The sequence below is a fragment of the Phyllopteryx taeniolatus genome, chromosome 4, assembly GCF_024500385.1.
Source record: "Phyllopteryx taeniolatus isolate TA_2022b chromosome 4, UOR_Ptae_1.2, whole genome shotgun sequence".
Taxonomy (NCBI): Eukaryota; Metazoa; Chordata; class Actinopteri; order Syngnathiformes; family Syngnathidae; genus Phyllopteryx; species Phyllopteryx taeniolatus.
The window spans coordinates 12304306-12322506 of NC_084505.1; the positions used below are offsets into that span (position 1 = coordinate 12304306).

General features: G+C 40.2%; 1 protein-coding gene across 9 annotated transcripts in view; it reads right to left on the minus strand.

Annotated features, from left to right (window-relative positions):
• Positions 1–246: 246 nt before the first annotated feature.
• Positions 247–18201, minus strand: part of gcgrb (glucagon receptor b) — a 54630-nt gene continuing 36675 nt past the window's right edge. For 2 of the 9 annotated variants that reach the window (XM_061769532.1, XM_061769531.1), the window contains 14 exons: positions 15050–15154; positions 11637–11787; positions 11466–11562; positions 11267–11374; positions 10318–10406; positions 9887–9993; positions 9028–9184; positions 6918–7077; positions 6582–6642; positions 6368–6437; positions 2906–2994; positions 2590–2734; positions 2293–2334; positions 247–2047 (listed from right to left, as the gene is read on the minus strand). In XM_061769532.1, the coding sequence (XP_061625516.1) occupies positions 1631–2047; positions 2293–2334; positions 2590–2734; positions 2906–2994; positions 6368–6437; positions 6582–6642; positions 6918–7077; positions 9028–9184; positions 9887–9993; positions 10318–10406; positions 11267–11374; positions 11466–11562; positions 11637–11787; positions 15050–15075 (1719 nt within the window). In that variant the 5' untranslated portion in view covers positions 15076–15154 and the 3' untranslated portion in view covers positions 247–1630. Of the gene's footprint in view, positions 2048–2292; positions 2335–2589; positions 2735–2905; positions 2995–6367; positions 6438–6581; positions 6643–6917; positions 7078–9027; positions 9185–9886; positions 9994–10317; positions 10407–11266; positions 11375–11465; positions 11563–11636; positions 12296–15049; positions 15155–18201 lie in introns of all 9 variants that reach the window. The other 7 variants (XM_061769534.1, XM_061769537.1, XM_061769536.1 and 4 more) reach the window with 6 other exon arrangements.

Sequence of the window (18201 nt, forward strand, 5' to 3'; positions counted from 1 at the left end):
TATAAGTAATGCATTATTCATCTTTCATGCTGCAGTGTTCTTCCATCTGATTTGTTATGCTGTCCAGCATATGGAAAAATTTTGCCATCGCCATTTAAGCATGAGAAAATTCACAGGGACTACTTAGATCCATTGATGAATACTAAGTATTTAAAAAAAAAATTAACAAGGCTTAAGATGTGAAAATAACTATAATCATTACATGATAATAGCTTGTTATTTAGAAAAGAAATGCACTTGTTGTATGGACCAGAACTCCTTTAATAGAATTCACACACACACACACGTCAACACAAAAATTGGCTTTCATCTACAACTTGCTCCTGTTTTGACATTAGTTTCCACCCTCACCGGTCCTTTTTCATTCATTCATTCATCTTCCGTTCTGCTTATCCTCACTAGGGTCGCGGGACCTGTCCTTTTAATAAATAGTTTTTGTATTTGAGTCAGCCGTCCTGCATTTTGTCTTCATATTCTATTTTACCAACAGTATATTTACAGTATAAATTCTCACTCCAGTGCAACAAATTAACATTTGCCAAACAATTTGAAGATAAACAAATAAAAACAAAAACATAAGATAAATAACATTTTTACTCATATATTTTAACAACGCAACAACGGAAGCAATTGGCTACAGTATGTGTGGCACATTCTCCTTCAATGGAAGGAGAAAATTTAATAATCTATTAAAAAAGATCAAGTCTGTGACTGTGGTACTCTTTCAAAAGAACTGCAAATGCAGCAGCAACAAAATGTATCACCTTCCCCTTACAAATGACAGTCATTGTGCAAGGACTTTTGAGTACACACGATACACATACAATTATATGCGTGCATGCATCCTTTTTAGAAAATATACAGCTCAAAATGTGAGGGATGACAGAATAGCATGATGATGGTGATCCAAAGCATCAATCTATTGCTACACAAGATAACAATTTGTGTTACATTGTTTTTTAGCTCTTTAAAATGCAAGTTTGTTAAAAGGTAATTGAGTGAAAATTAAGTCTTCACAAAACATCCAGTTGTGGTAGCCAGTATACATCTTTCGTGATAGTTTAAGTCTAACATTATTCCACCCATATTTCACCATTGTACATTTACCAAAATATAGCTATACCATGGGGAAAATGAATGTTCGTGGAATAATTAAAGACACTAATACACATACATAATTATTTAACTATTTGGCTTTGGTCACGTGAAAAAAAAAAAAAACACGTTTAAACAATGCGGCATAGATGCTGTGGTCATTGTGCGGGAATACTTTGTGGACTGCACTAGGTAAAGATGCTTTCAAGCGATGCATGCTGTAGTTCACATTCAGTTTTATAAAATAGATGTTTTTTTAAAGCCATTGAAACTCAGCGAGTCGTGTTGGGCAGTACCACAAATGTGCATCCATTATAACAAAGAGGCACACAACAGAAGCATAATTCCCAACATGAAAAGTACACAGTCACGAACACGATCACATTGTACAGCACATGACCTTTGTTGGATTCTACTGTCATTATTTCATTCTGCATGTCTGGTCTTTTGTTTTTGTTTTTTTTGCTTAAGCCCCCCTCAAACCATTACATGTCCCTTTAAACTGGTTAAAAGCATTGCCACGTTGACGGAGGACTCAGACATCAGTTTCTTCTCCTCCCATTGGGTAAGAGTGCACCCTCTCTTCCAGACACACATCCTCTGAGGCGGTGTTGGCGTGGCTAGTGGCGGCTCGCTGTGACAAGAATGAGAGGTGAAAGGTCTGTTTGTTGACTTTCCCGATCCCGTTGCTGTGGGATACAACCAACTGGCGGTTTTCATCAGGTGCGGTGGAGCTGGATGAGCCTCTGTCATCTTTTTTGTGTTCCGGTGTACCCCCCGGTGATCCCCCAATGGGGTCACTGGTGTTGTTGTCATGGAGATCAGGCAGGTTTCCTGTGCCGATGCTGCCACTTTTGATGTGTGGCGTCTGGCTGTGGGTGTGGCGGTACTCCTCGCCAATGTCCTGACCCAGCTTCCACCGCTTCCACTTTTTCAGAATCTCTGACTGCACCTGGGGGATAATGGGATTGCAGATAGCAGAGAGCCATATAAAGATGATGAGGAAGATTAAATAAGACACTCAAGTGGATGGATGTCTTTAGCCCAAGGATAGCGATTAGTAGAATGCCAATATGCTTGCGGAAGCAGAACAAAGCTTTCAGAGATGAAAAAAAAACAACAACAAAAAACAAGGACGCTGATAATGACACAATTTATCAGCACGTCAGGCCCTCAATATGACCTCACCCCCCTCACCTCTTTGTTGACAAAGCAGTACAAGATGGCAACAAGCAGCCCCTGCAGAGAAAAGCAGGGTTGGAGAGTGTGATAGCTTCCTTTGTTCTAGAAAACGAATTCAGCAAGGGAAATGCTAAATGCAATATTTTTGTGCGTCTCTTTTCTTAAAGCTACGCTTTCGTGTAGACCTTCACTTTCCATCTTTATTGGCAAAACCATAGAATTTCATTTCATAAATGCAATCCTGTATACTGTAGCCATATTTACTTTGCGGCACAAGAAAGAAGCCATGGATCATGTATAATGACCTCTGACCTGGAATGAGTTGAACAGGAGGTCACAGAAGAGCCGTATCAGGCGCAGCATGGAACCTTTTGGTACGGACTCGTCGATGACAAAGGTGAAGAGAAGAGCGTGTATCCCCAGCAGAGGGATTAGAGTCAGTGTCGATTTTGCTAATCTGGACCAAAATACAAACATGGACATTGGAGGATGTACTAATACTAATAGACAGATAGATACATTTTTCCTCCCGTAAGGGAAATTAGATGATTCTATCCCATAAGCAAGTAGGCCTCCGGGGTATCCTTGCATGCATAAAATAAATACAACTAAAATGAAAAGATCTAACCTGAATTTGTAGTCTGTGTATCTCATCTGATGAGCTCTGAGTTTAGACATCAAAATTTTGATGATACGTATGAAAATGAAAAAATTTATCTGTAATGAGAGGAGACAATGACTATAATTGGGTTACTTCGATATTACAACACATTTACAATACTTCCTGCCAGACTTGGTCCAGCCAAACACACATGCAAGAAAGCAAGCGAACACACACACACATACGCACACACACACACACAGAGTTTCATTGTCATTGAGACCACGTTAGTCGATACATGGACGGAGAGTGGTGTCTTTCTTTTCAACGAAAAAGAAGCCGGCCCCTACTGGAGAAGAGGGATGAGTCCGGAAGCCAGAGAGTCATGGATATAGTCCTCCATTGCCTTGTTCTCAGGTCGGGAAAAAGGTTGTAGAGACGGCTGGAGGGAAGAGGGGCACTCGGATTATTGATGACCATCCGGCCTTCATGGTGTCGCGCATCCTCGACGTGAAGCCAAGGGGGAGGGAGTTCCACTACCTGGTTGACTGGGAAGGGTATGGGCCGGAGGTCATGGATTTCCCGGAAGCTCATTCTCGATCACACCCTTTTGGACGACTTCTACACGGCTCACCCGGGGAAGCCGTCCGTTGAGAGGGGGGTCCTATCATATACTGCCCCGCTATTCCATTATTGGAGCTGGGAGGGCGCTTTGCGTCCTCTCTCTCCTCCCACCCCTCTCTGTTTTCAGCCCCTGTCTTCAATCAGCCTCATCACCACCGGTGTATATAACCCTGCCTGTTCCGGGAAATCCTCGCCAAAGTATTGTAGCCTCTCCTAGTGGTACCACGGCCCACCTTACTCAAGTAAGCCACTTAACTCCTCATTCCCTTGTTAACTCTTGTGTCTCCTCGTTCTCAGTGCTCCCCTGTGTTCCTGACCCACGTCATTCCTGCCACCAAGCCAGCCTCTTCTGTCCACTACCTGCCACCTGTCCACGCCGCCACCTGCCAAAACATCCAGGACCACCTCCATAACCTTTCCTCAATAAACTGTTCATCATTTTACATCTACCACCGCCTGCTCTTAGGTCCAGCTACTCCCCGCCCGTGACACTCAAGTCTTCTTGGTTATGTCTCTATGAGTTTGGCACACCTGTTTCGGGGCATTTTCTTCTATTCGTCTCAAGGTCAGTCAGGTTTTATGGTCAGTGTCGGTGGACAGCGATTTTTAGGTCTTTCCAGAGATCTTCGATTGGATTCAAGTCCGGGCTCTGGCTGGGCCGCTCAAGGAGATTCACAGGCCGCTCCTGAAGCCACTTCTTTGTTTATCTTGGCTGTATTATTGTCGTGTTGGAAGGTGAATCGACACCCGAGTCTAAGTTCCAGAGCACTCGAGAGCAAGTTATTTTGAAGAATTTCTCTATATTTGGCAGCTGTCATCTTAGCCTCTATGTGGACTTGTCGCCCAGTTCCTGCAGCAGAAAAACAACCCCACAGCATGATGTTGCCACCATCATGCTTCACAGTAAGGATGGTGTTAGCCAGGTGATGAGCAGTGCCTCTTCTTCTCCAGATATGATGCTTGCAATTCATGCCAAAAAGTTCTATTTTGGTTTCATCAGAACAAATAATTTTATTTCTGCAGGTCTGAGAGTCCTTTTGGCAAACTTCAATGTGCGTTTTAGTGAGAAGTGACTTCCGTCTGACCACTCTACCATAAAGGCCTGATTGGTGGAGTGTGTTAGCAATGTTTGACCTTCTGGATGGTTCTCCTGTCTCCGCAAGGGAACACTGGAGCTCCGCCTCAGTGACCATAGGGTTCTTGTTCACCTCTCTGACCATGGCCCTTCTTCCCGGTTACTCAGCTTGGTCAGACTGCCCACTCTAGGAAGGGTCCTGGTGGTTCCAAACTTCTTCGATTTCCGAATAATCGAGACCACAGTGCTTTTCAGGACCTTCAAAGCTGCTGAAATTCTTTTTTATCCTTCCGCAGATTTGTTCCTTGACACAATCCGGTCTCCTTTATTGTTTGGTTTATGCTCTAATATGCACTGCCAACTATGAGACCTTATATAGACAGGTGTGTGCCAGTCCAAAGGATGTTAAATCAACTAAATTTACCACAGGTGGACTCCATTCAAGTTGTAGAAGCATCTCAAGGATGCTAATTATGGGGTATATTTTGTAGATTGTTTTTTTTTTTTCTTAAGAAAACTATATTAAAAGCAACTTTAGAATAAGTCTATAACAGCAAAATGTGGAAAACGTGAAGGGGTGTGAATATATATATATATATATAATAGAGAGAGAGAGAGACAGAGAGAGTTTCTTATTTACAGTGTTGATCTTCTAATATATACTCATAGCAATTTAACATAAACTTTGCAGCTTGTACAAGCATTCCTGACATGGTTATATATCTATCCATTTTCCGTATTGCTTATCGATAGTGTCAATTAAAATGAAGGTGATACTCTGGATTTAAATTTTTTTAACTCTTTAGTTAAGTTTAGTTAGTTCAGTTTAGTTTGGTTAGTGATCATGTACAATCACAACAAGGGAAATGGGAATAACCTTTCGTAGGCAACGTTTTTTTTCAAATGTTCTGTATTAATAGCAAATGTTTTGATGACAAAAACTCATATAATTTGGTTGAGAAATGAACAAGTTCGGATTCGTTGTCATTGATAGAAACGTTGCCCCCGCTAACATGGCTGCCACGTAGGCACGTCGTTCAACCAGCCTCCTATAGCGTATCGATCTTCTATTCATATATGTGTTATAAAGTTATATCATATATATAACCTGTGTGCTAAGGCTAAATAACTTGTCATCTGTAGCCTTAAAGTTAATGTTGACAACGTTAAGCAATTAGGTCACAGCCGTTGAAGCTGATATTAGCAGCTAACCATCCAAAAAGCAGTCAACAGCTTACCATAATAACGGTCCCTCTTCGCCATTAATGGAATCAGCCACAATGTACTCCCTTCTTAGATGATCGTGTATCATTGTCGCGCTGCCATGAAAGGTGTGTTCGGTCTCTCATGTTTTCACTTGCATTCTTCTTCAGTATTTGGGCTTAAATGCTGATCTTGATCGTCAACGTCGTCGTGACGAATCGACTAATCGTGGTAGCCCAAATTTCTATCAGTATATTTTTTATTCTGTTTTTGAGATGATTATATGCTTGCATGTTATATTTCATTACTGGCTGGCTTCATTTGTAAAACTATTCAAATATCCTATATTGCCACATGGCAGTAACAGTGGGAAAGTTTGTACCCGCACTGCTACACATAAATTAATGATGAACCATATTATCAAAGTTTAGAGACTGTGTGTCATATTAAAGCTAGTATTTGGACTCAGATTTTTTATTAACAGTGTAGATAAAGCGGCACTTTTTTTCCACCTGCCATATCTACTTGATCCACATACAGAACAATCACCACAGAAACACAGAGACAAAGCAATAGGACCGACTTACCAAGTAAGCAACCAAAATTGGGAAACGGATTATCCACCAGTATCCCATGTTTACATTTCTCTCCCAGCACCTACACAAACAATGCACACACACGCACACATGCACACTGTACCCAGTGTCTCAATATGAGGGGCTGTGCATATCTCAAATGATTGTTTCTCCTTCAAAGTCATTGATAGAGATGAGTACACTTGTGCTGAAAACTATCACTCACTCCTCATTCTCATAGAGGTACTTCACTGTGATCCAGGGGGAAACAAATACAAGTGGTGCACCTGAAAATGAAGGACGAATGTGAGAGTTTAGGGCCACACCCTTTGAAGAGATAACATTTAAAAGGTAGACATATTGACATAATGAAGGAGACATCATCGTTTTGCTCCAAGTGACAACATAAATAACTTCATCATTGATTTGAGCAACTCAAATTTGCAATAAAAATAGACATTACTTAACTCCAGTTTACATGATAAATCGTCATGCTAAAAGTTAATAATGACACTATCTGAATGTAAGTCATTATTTCACAATGTCAGAAACTCATATTTACCCCAACCGATGGCCATGTAAATATAAAAGTACTTCTTCTCACTGAACACATTGACGATGAGCAGGCTGTGCAGGTAGATGCCTTCCACCAACAGCCAATAGTTGTTGGCCATCACGGTGTACTGCATCATCACCATGGCGCCCCGACACCAAATCACAGCCTGCACAGCAGTGAAGGACGAATAAGACAAGAACTGCACCAAGTTCACAGCTGCACAGGTTACCACATGTACGGAATGATATTTCAGCTGCACATAAAATAAACTGTCTCTACAAGAACTATGATAAGACATGTTAAACTACATTGAAACCCTGCTATAAGGTGTTTCATCGTTCACGTCTCTGCTATATCACAGATTGACTTTTTTTATGGCTTATTACAGTACAGTACAGTACAGTACAGGCAACTCTGAATTTGGCCCGTCCTCACTGCAGTGCCACATAGTGCCGCAACATTCCATCCAGCAACTGAAGTTTACTGGAATAGATGCAGCGTAATTAAGAGCAAGAAGAATAGGCAAAGAAGGTCCCCAACTAACCTCCAGTAATTGTCATTTATCTGACAGAGGAGTGGGAGTAGCCTGTGAATTTTGTTGCATGGTCTGTGTTTAACAGCGTGACTCTATTTTCGTGACTAGTGCAAATCTGAGCTTGGCGTAACTCTGCAAGGAGGCGGGCTAGACCCTGTTTGAGTAATTTTGTGGATCGGCATACCCCCAGCGAATTTAAAAGTGTGACGTCTGCGCTTGTGTGGGCATCGTCACAGCCGACTTCAATCCTGTCCTATCAAAGCGGCATGAATAGTCTTGTAAGGAGACGTCTCTATATACGGAAGAGGACGCAGCGATCCGTGCATGACTGGAACATTGGACGTTTGTGGGTGGCCTTATTAAATGTATGTAGAATGAGCTGGTGAAAAACTGCTGGACCTCAATACATCCCCTCCAACAATCATTCCTTTCCACCCTCCTGACCCCTACATCGGCGTACCGGCCAGTGGGATGATTTCAAAAATAAAAATAAAAATGATGGTAATAATGATGATGGTAATAATAATAATAAATTAATTGCTTTCTACAATGGTTCGGTGTTCGATGTCTACTGTTCACATATTTATGAATGAAATATGGCTGACATCCACTACACGTCTGCTCAGCTCACTTTAACTGTCCGCCTGCACCTCAATCCGTTTCACCAAAATCACGTTAAGCCAACGGTCTAAACGGTGTTTAAATATACATTGTTTAATTCTCTTTTGTTTTATCTGTCACTTTTACAGCAAACTTCCACTGGGAGTGACAAATAAACAGCTTGAAGCAAAGCAGCTTGAAATTTCGCTCTTATTTGGAGAACTGTGCTAGTGAGAGAGCGTGGGTGAGTCTGGAATGGTTCCCCCATTGTAAATTGTCTTCATGAATTGTTAAAAAGAGAAACCCCTTTCGTAGTATTTTATACAGTCCTTACATATTTCATATATCTGTTTTTTTAGGGTTACTGTTTCATTTTGTTCTTCATTCATTTATTGGAGTTGACTCCCTCATGTTCATTTGACTGTCATCTAACAAGTGTATGTGTGTGTTGTGTGTGTGTGTCTGTGTCTGCTTGTTTGATTAATTTAATATTTAAAGTAACAATATATCATAAATTTACATTAAATTAAACTGGTTTGCAATTAGGCAAACTGTGGCTTTGCCATTGCTATGGCAACCCCTGTTCACCCACTTAAGTGGACTGCTATCAGCACTAATAATGTATACAATATAACACACGACAAAAATAGTTTGAAACAATGGTCAAAGTGTATTGTTTTTTTTTTTTTTCTTTTGCCATGGAAGCGTATTTTTCTTTTCCAATGCAATCTTAATCAAAGATGATGGTCAATCAGGCAGCAGTTTACAGCTCAGAGCTTTTTAAAAATTATTATTAATGCTTGTTGTTATAAACTCATGTCCGTTGTGTTCCTCGATTTTCCTTTACCAGTGTGGCTTAAGTGAATTTCATTTTCTTGTAATTTGATTAAATTAGCTGAACTGCCCATAAATGACAAGGCACCATTTTTTTTTTTTGTTTTTTTTTTGTAGAGACTCATGTTGCGATGTGTGTTCTCTAACCGGTATGTTGACCCATGTTTGAGCCCGAGTTTCACCACTGCTCCTGGGGTCCAGGGTGTGGGTCAACAGGGCATCTTTGACCAGAATGGACACGGCTCTCAGGATGAAGGAAGCAAACAAGTTCATGTGGATGTTGTTCCTCATGCAGTGCAGCTTCCTGGTGCAGAGGTGACACTGTGTTACAAGGTCTTACTTACAGCTAGTCCCACCACACAATTGTAGCACTGCCTGGCGCACCACAGGACCCTGTCATGTCCTGTCAAATGTTCCTCTCATTACATCCCTTCCTCACAGGGGCAAGCACTACTTCCAACAGTCCCTATAATATACAGTAGAGAGAACCCAACTCCCATGTAAAGTTTTTGTGGTCATATACAGTTCCATACATGCTATTATTCTGACTATACTATACTATACTACTGTACTATACTGTTTTTTTCTCTGTTATCGCTTTTCTATCTGTGTGTACCCTCTCAAACATTGTTCAGGCCAACTTAATTTTCCCAACAATATCCATCACAACATAAATAACCAAAGATGCAGTATATCAAAATTCCTCTGTTGCACAGAAAAACTGTTCTAGTATAAAAAAGAAAAGATCCTCCATTCTGCATGACCAAGCAGCCGGGGGGAAAAAAGTATCCAGCAACATGAGACATTTCTTTCTACTCATCTTTTTTTTTCTGTCACATTTCTATACCCCAAGCCTTGTTTTTCATTCCCTAGTATATTATTAATGTTTCCTAGCTTCATTCAGTCTCCATTTGTTGCCTTTATGATTCATATTATTCTGGTCTGTTGTTTCCTTTACTATTTCTTCCTCCTACACTTTAAAAAAAAAATCCAGTTCATGATTTACCTGAAGCTGATGAGGATTCCCAGAGCCAGTAGAAGAGCTCCCAGAGACAGAGAATATCCCACCGTATACATGATCCGAAACTTACTGAGGATGCGGCCATATTGCTGCTGCAAACATATGTAGCAGAGACGGGGTTTTACCTTCATGCAAATCTTTTAAACAGCATACACAGTCATTGTGAGATGAAAAAAAGCTATAAGTGACAGATAGGAGACATTTCACGCAATAAATCACTTTATTTTATGTAAATGTGTCGAACCAGTCATATTAGTCATCCATCTGCTGCTTAAAGCTGCCTTTAACATGAAAGGAGTTTCAGAAGTCACACTAGCATGCTTCATTTGTAACACGGACACGGACACACACACACACTCACACACGCACACGCAGACACACACACATACAGTATGCACTGTACACACACACCTCACCTGGCCAGGTTCATCCTCACATTCACTGGTATTCTTCTGGGCCCATCTACCATCTTGGCCGCAGAATCTGTAGACCACACCCTGTTGGACTGTTCAAATAGGCACATTGGGATGACATGCAAACAAAACCATTTAGCTCTAGTCAGACCAATATTGCTGCACGAGAACAATTGACTGGAGAAGATGCTATCAATGCAACTCTTTTATTATTTCTTTCTTCTTAATATACTTTTTGGCTGATTACATGGAACAGTGAACTGGGAAAAGGTGACAAACAGCATGAATTTTTTTGCTTATAATGTCAATACACTAACCTGGCCAAATTGACACACACGCAAGCATGCATGCACACATGTATGAGGGAAATGTGTATCATTTGTATCTACAACCCCAATTCCAATGAAGTTGGGACGTTGTGTTAAACATAAATAAAAACAGAATACAATGATTTGCAAATCATGTTCAACCTATATTTAATTGAATACACTACAAAGACAAGATATTTAATGTTCAAACTGATAAACTTTATTATTTTTAGCAAATAATTATTAACTTGGAATTTTATGGCTGCCAATAAGTAACTCAAGAAAGAGGGAAACGAGCCGAGCTGCTACTTATTCTCAAACAGCTCAGTTTGAAGGCAAAAGAGAGCACCAATGAAGATGAACTAACTAATCATGTATTTTCACTTACAGAGACAGGAACTCATCACAAAGCCCCTGGATTTCAGTAGTCAGTGACTTTCTTGCATAAATTGTATGCTTTGAAATGATTTTTAAACCTAGGTTAATTGTAAGTATATGGGTCATGCTTGAGCAAATCAACTGCAACTGTGTTGATTCTCTTGCTCTCTTCATTCATCTTCTCAGCTTCACCTTTGAACACAAAAACAGCACACACTCACACATTTCTTTGGATGCCACGCAGGAACATAATTATAAAAGCTGACCTTTATAATGCCATGGCAAGAACCAAGGGCAAGAGACATTGACTGTGGTTCCAGGGATTCCATCAGGCCAGCAGGCAAACTGGTCAAAGGTCCTGTTACAAACCGCCCCTGCAAGGGTAACAACAGCATCTTAATTTTGCAAAAGCAGATATTGTATTCGTCAGCATACCACTTCACACAGTGGAAAAGGAGGGCTCACCTGTTGTGGGGGGTGCGGAGTTCAAGAAGTCTAAACACTGGTTCTTGTAGCTGCTCCACTGCTTCTTCAAACGCTCCAGGGATGTGGTGGAAGACACCTGTGGAAGGAGGACATGTGCTGATAATCACATCAGTGTGACTGTAAATATCAGAGTGAGGGCAGAGAGCGTACCTTTGTGCACCTGCAGAGCATGAGCAAGGCCAAGAGGAGACACACCTGGGACATCCCACTGAAGATGGGAGGATGAGGGGAGGTGGGGACGAGCACACAGAGGAGGAAGCCCCACACATGAGGGGCTCCTGGACCGAAGTCACTGTGTGGCCTGCACAAACAACGGGCAAAGGGACCAGAGAGGGCAAATAATGAAGTACACATAATTCATGATTGTATCTGCATTTGTACTTTTAAGTATGTATTTTTCTGATGACTTCATACTTTTGCTCCCTATACGAGAAAACAGATATTTTCTTCTCCTTACTTTGTAAAAATTAAGCTTGTTACTTTTTTTCCAACATCGGTGGACGACGACACGACCTAAACAAGACGTAACTAGAGAAAGGTAAAGTCAACCACGGTTGAGGTCTTGATTGAATGATTGAGGTCTTGGCGGAAAACAAGATGGAGAGCAGTGCTAGAGGACCATAAACCAGTGACCATTAATGAGGATTACACAACAGATTTTGAGAAACAAATTACTCCCCATCCGTGTCCTTATTTAGTAGAATTTTTTGATGTTGTCGGTTCCAACAGGGATTCATGGCGAATGCGTTGTGTCTCATTCCAGATTAAAAGACACCATTTTTGGGTCTTAAAAAAATTCTCTGTCTAATCTGAAATAGAAACAAAAAAACATTGAGGTTATTTCAGTTGTTATCATGAGATAATTTTGCATTTTCTGTTGGTCAGTTCACAAGTTAGCAAAGCTATGGGAACACATTTTGATCGTGTCCGAGTGATTATGAGCACTATGCAAGTTGATACAAGGCGGAAACTATTTTGTGTCCATTTTTCTCCGTTGCGTTAAGTTGGGAAAATGGGTTTTGAATATGCTGACACTAAAAAAAAGATTTTGACTTTTGTACTTAAGTACATTTTAGAGTCTGTACCCTTTTATTTTTAACAATAAGTAAAGGACTTGAATCAGTGCTTCTACTTTTACCAGACTTTTGTTTACACAAATATCTGTACTGCAACTTACTGTAAGTACAGAGTGTGAGTACTTTTGCCACCTCTATCAGAGCATGCGTGTGTGTGTGTGTGTGTGTGCATGCGAGTGTGTGTTTTTGTGTGAGTGCGTTTCCATGCACAGTACATGTGGCCTAATGAACTTACCTAACCATCACTAATACAGCAAAGTGTGCTTCTTTCCTGCTTATTTACAATGCTTTGTACAATTTCCATGCAAAACCATCAATCTTTATACTGCTTCGGTGGGCTTGTGGTTTGTCTAGTACATTGGACTAGGCTACATTTATTGTACAATATAATAAAGTGGTTCGAGTGGAAATGTATTCCTTTGCGTCATCAACTTCAAAAAACACAATTCAAATCCAAACAAAATAATAGGTGGTGCTCTAATATATACACAGGCACCGTTTCACCAAGCGGTAGAGTTTGCACTTCAATTAGTGCTTCCACCCCAGGGGCAATGACAAATCAGCAGCTAGTAAATCGCCACTGTATTCAACGAAAAAGAAAAAAGTGAGACAAAACAGTGCTGTATGGACATTCTCTATACAGAGGAAACATATACTGTTCATGTATTATTTCCCTCATTATCATGACCACCTCATTTAACGATTATTTTTCGTTCCATTCCGTAGCATCCCCAAGTAGCACACGAATCTGATGGCATTGGTTAAAAACAGGGCTTTTTCTTTTCGCAAGACAAGTGAAGATTGAAGAAGGACACAATTGCAGAATCAAACAAAACAGCCATGCACCAAGTGAAACCGTGCTGTAGACAGCAAATCATTCAACCTCAAACTGCAGAGCACTGATTAAAATGACACACAAATAGAAATCGCTAATGTGAGGCAATTACATGTTCCATTTTCCTTGTAACATGGGAGAAACAATTCTTCGTCAACAAATCAGCAGGAATTATTAGGAATTTTGGCTCTTTTCCGAGAGCCATTGTTTGGGCTCGGGTCTCTAAAGAGAGCCGATTCTTTTGAGTGACTTCTCAATGTTGTTCTTGCTTCAATTAACTTATTACCCAATTATGTGTAGAATAAACGAGAAAAAAAATACATTATATTGAATATGCATTATTTATATTGATTTATTGATTCACATAGTCAGAGTGCTACAAAAATAAAACTGTCAAATACAAACACAAAGGACCATCAAGTACTGCTAAGTACTGTTTAACTATTGGAGGAGCAGCAACAGTTGCAGAAGACACATTCATTTTTTTAATTATAGCTAAAAGAGGACAGTGCATAGTAATGTACACCTGCATGGAAATATGTCAAATTATAGGCATAGGCTATTTTCCGTCTGTAGTCCCTTGGCTGTTTGATGTAACATTTCAAGTATAAAATAGAGTAAAAAAAAAATAGGGCAAGAAAAATCAACACGTACACAATACAAGTCAGATGTAGGCGACCATCCGAGCAAGTGTGCAAAAGAGAGAAGTGCTTACTGTAAAGTGCTGGTGCCTGTAATGTAAAGCGCTATTATAAGATAAAATGAACTGTATTAGCATGTTCATTAACAAGTGCACTTGTCTTTTTTCCTCTAGCTAAAGGAATGGATGAACAGTACACATATGCGTGGGTTGTTTGTGGAGCCTGCTCAATATGATTTTTATTTTTTTTTGCAGTCTGCACTCTGCCCTTGAAATATCTATTAACTTTAAAAAGCGTCGAAATTGTTCTTTGTTTCATCTCTGTTTTTTGATTCTCATTTTTTTTTCACTTTAGCTGTGTGTAGTCTTTTACTATCGCAATTCCGTTTTGCTCTCATGTCTCCCTAGCTTCAGTTTGTGTGCTCATTGTCTGTAACATCCCTCTTCCTCCTTCTGCTTAGTGTGGCCACATATTGTGACCAACCACGTGGCTTAAACAGAAAAAAGGGGACTAACCAACAAATCGGTTCCCAATCAAGAGCTGGGTCCAGTCGTTCACTTCAGAGGCTGCTCTAAGAACCGTTTCATTTGCAACCGAGACGTCACTAATCAGCAGGCAGCAGTGTGTCTAACACCACCCATACATAAGCATATAAGCATTAAAAACATGTTTATATATGGTACTCGTTGCCTGTTTGAGGAAATACTATATGTTAATTGTTTTACTTTAGACATTTTTGTATACAGTATTATACTACATGCTCATGAGAACAGCCACTATTTAAATTGATGTGACTCAGATTTTTGTTTAATTTTGTGTACTAACTCAAGCAATTATTTGAGAATTTAATCAGCTTCTACTCACTCGTTGCAGATGTAACTTTCTGTACTTTAATTACGCGCTTGTGTGTTTTAAAAGGTTTCTTTTTTTTCGTCATGTTGGTATGCTACTACCCAAGGTTCACATTTGGTAATGCTGTTGCATGTAGTTGAGTCACTACTTTGTACTTACTTCACAAGACCAACTTGACTCGTCATGCGCCATGTCCTTGTTCCTCCGGGTCCAATTAGCCTTTCAGTGCTACCAAGGATGGCTACCAATAGACATAATACACAGCTAAAAAAAAATACAGGTTAAGGTTTTACACCTAAACAACACATCTTAGATCTTGTTGAATGAAATACAACATTCTAGGTGCAAATCTTTATTCATTACATAGTGGAATGCATTGAGGACAAAATAATATAAGAATGATCAATGGAAATGAAAATCATTGAAACCATGGAGGTATGGATTCAGAATAACACTGAAAATAAAAGTGGAAAAATCATATCACAGGCTGATATAACTTAAATTAATCAAGACAAGCCAAAATGATCGTGACACTGTGAGGAGTTTGCATGTTCACTTCTTGCTAGTGTAGTATATTTGAATAGTAACACAATCAGAGTTCCTTTGCACAGGACAAATGGTTGGAGACCTGTATTCACACCAACTATCTTTTCTTTGTACTTCTACATCAAAGGACAACCTTTAACCAGTTATATGTATATTGGGGTGTCCTGCTTCCCCCCCCCCCCCCCTCCCCCCCCCCCTGACAAAAACCTGTCTGGGGTTTACAACCGGGGCCAGATCTTCACAGAGGACTGTTTTTCGTTATCGCAGCAAAGGGCCCGGAGGAGGGGGATTGACCAGACGAAGAGACACCAGCTGGCGGGTGCGATTCCAAATATGGTCATGAGGAACGGCCATCTTCCATCTCCGTGCACCCAGGGAGGGGCTAATTCCACGCCCAGAGAATTAGAACCTTGATAAACTGAGATCCCGGGGTTTTTCGGGGGCTTTTTCATCGTTCTGGCAATGTAAGCAGCTGTTATGACACTAAGGCTTGTTGAATAAATCGAATTAGCCCAAACGCCAAGTGTCTCGAAGTCTTCATTCATCTCATGCCCGACGGACGTCGGAGTTCTCCCGGGTGACCTCCGACTCGGAACCACAGGCGAAAAATCCACCACACTAGCATGGGGTTTCTCTAGGTACACTGGCTTCCTCCCATACTGTATCCAAAAACATGCATGCCAGGTTAACTGAAAAAACTAAAATTGTCCATAGGTGCGAATGATTGGCGGGCGACCAGTCCAGGGTGTACCTTGCCTCTTGCTTAAAGTCAGCTGGGATAGGCTCTAGCTCACCAGTGGCCCAAATGAGGACAAGTGGTGTAGAAAATTGGTAGGTGGGAACAAAACACAAAACATGCCTTGTACATGAATCTCAATGAGTTAAAGTGAAGGATTACGCCATAGGGACATTCTGTGCCATTAAAATGCTTTGTTACAGCTACGGCTATAAAACTTGGCATTTGAAGCATTGGTTGAGCATCTTCACATGCGAAGGTGGAGAACAAAACGGAATCTGAAACGTTTCTGCAAAAAACACCTTATGTGTGGAAACATTTTTGGCTAAAACGTTTCAAATTCCATTCTGTTCCAGTCTGTCTTCAGCTTCGTTTGCCTTGTCCTGACATTGAGACACACATCGATATCCTGATATGTTATCCCAACATATATGTCATAGATGTCACCTTCACTTGAAACATCTTCACGGCAAATGATGTGTTGTCATCATCCATCCATCCATCCATCCATCCATTTTCTGTACCGCTTATCCTCACTAGGGTCGCAGGCGTGCCGGAGCCTATCCGAGCTATCTTCGGGCGAGAGGTGGGGTACACCCTGAACTGGTTGCCAGCCAATCGCTGGTGTTGTCATCATCTCCTGTGAAATTCCCCTTGTTCAAAACAACAAGCAGCTCTTATTGAGACAAATTAAAATATCAGAAAGCTTAGCTTTTCTAGGAGCAGCACATCATTATTTTGGTACAATGAAAAGAACCAAAAAAAGCATAAATTAGACGATGAAGCCATAATAAGGCATTTATGGAAAAAAGTCAAGTTCCTATGGTGACAAATGACCCTGCCTTTTCTATCGCAATTTTAAAACTGTGAAAAAGTGAAAACATTACCAAAGTATCATCTTTCCAAACAATAATAGTTGCATTAGATTTCTCTTTTTCCTAAAAGTGATTTAAGAAAGTCGTCTTAGTCATTCAGGGTATTGCTACTCTTTTAACCTGGGGCATGCAACATCTTTTCAAAAACAGCGCAAATTGCATAATGGATCAAATCCTGTTAAAATTCAACCTCTGCTCTGGCAATATCCAAATAACAGCTATCCACTTAAATAAAGTGGAAAACAAGATAATGCATCCACTCATTTCGTCTCAAAATGTTTTAGCTTGCTCAGGGTAACAAGTGAAAGCTTTTCATGTGTGCCGCTGGATTGACAATATTTGTGTCTGTTTGTGTATATTTTTTAGTACAACATAAGTTTAAAACCTCATACACACACATAATGGAATGAGCCATAAATACGCCCTGATGCAATCTTTTTTGTCCTAGTTTGATGCTGGTATGTAGATAAATGAAATTGTTTTATTTGACTATCCTGAACATGATAAGTGATGTAAAAAAAAATGGGTGGAAGTATATATTGTATCTTTTATTAGTACTGTATTTTTTTTTATTTGATATTTTAGGTACTACTTTGTGGCTGTTGGTACAGTTTGTGATTCCTGATTATCATTTGTGGGGGCAGAGCTGTATATGTTGCATAAGTTTAAAAAATTATGGATACAAGCAAATGAAAGAAATTGATGAGAAAAGCTGCATCATCTGCGAATAAATACAAGTTACAGGAGCAAGCATCTTTAATGTCATTAATATGAAGTAAAAGTAGCAGTGGTCCTAAAACACTTCTTTGTGGAAGCCCGTATACTGGTTTGGTGTCTGACATAAGATCCGTCTCTGTCAGGTGTGAAGTGACCCACTCTATAGCAGTCATTCATTCCTAGAGCCTTTAAATTTTTTAACAGCAAACTATGTTTAACTGTGTGGAAGGCTTTTTAAAGATCAAGTAAAACCATTCCACACAGTTTCCACAAGTCCATCTCCTTTCTCAAAAAAATCCTTAATGTAAAGTAAGCATCTGTCTGAAGAATAGGACTTCCTGAAACCTGACTGAAATTTATACAGAAGGAATAAGAACTTATTGTGATATTTGTTCATGCACCAGTCTCTCTAATAGCTTAGATGTGACACTCAAAAT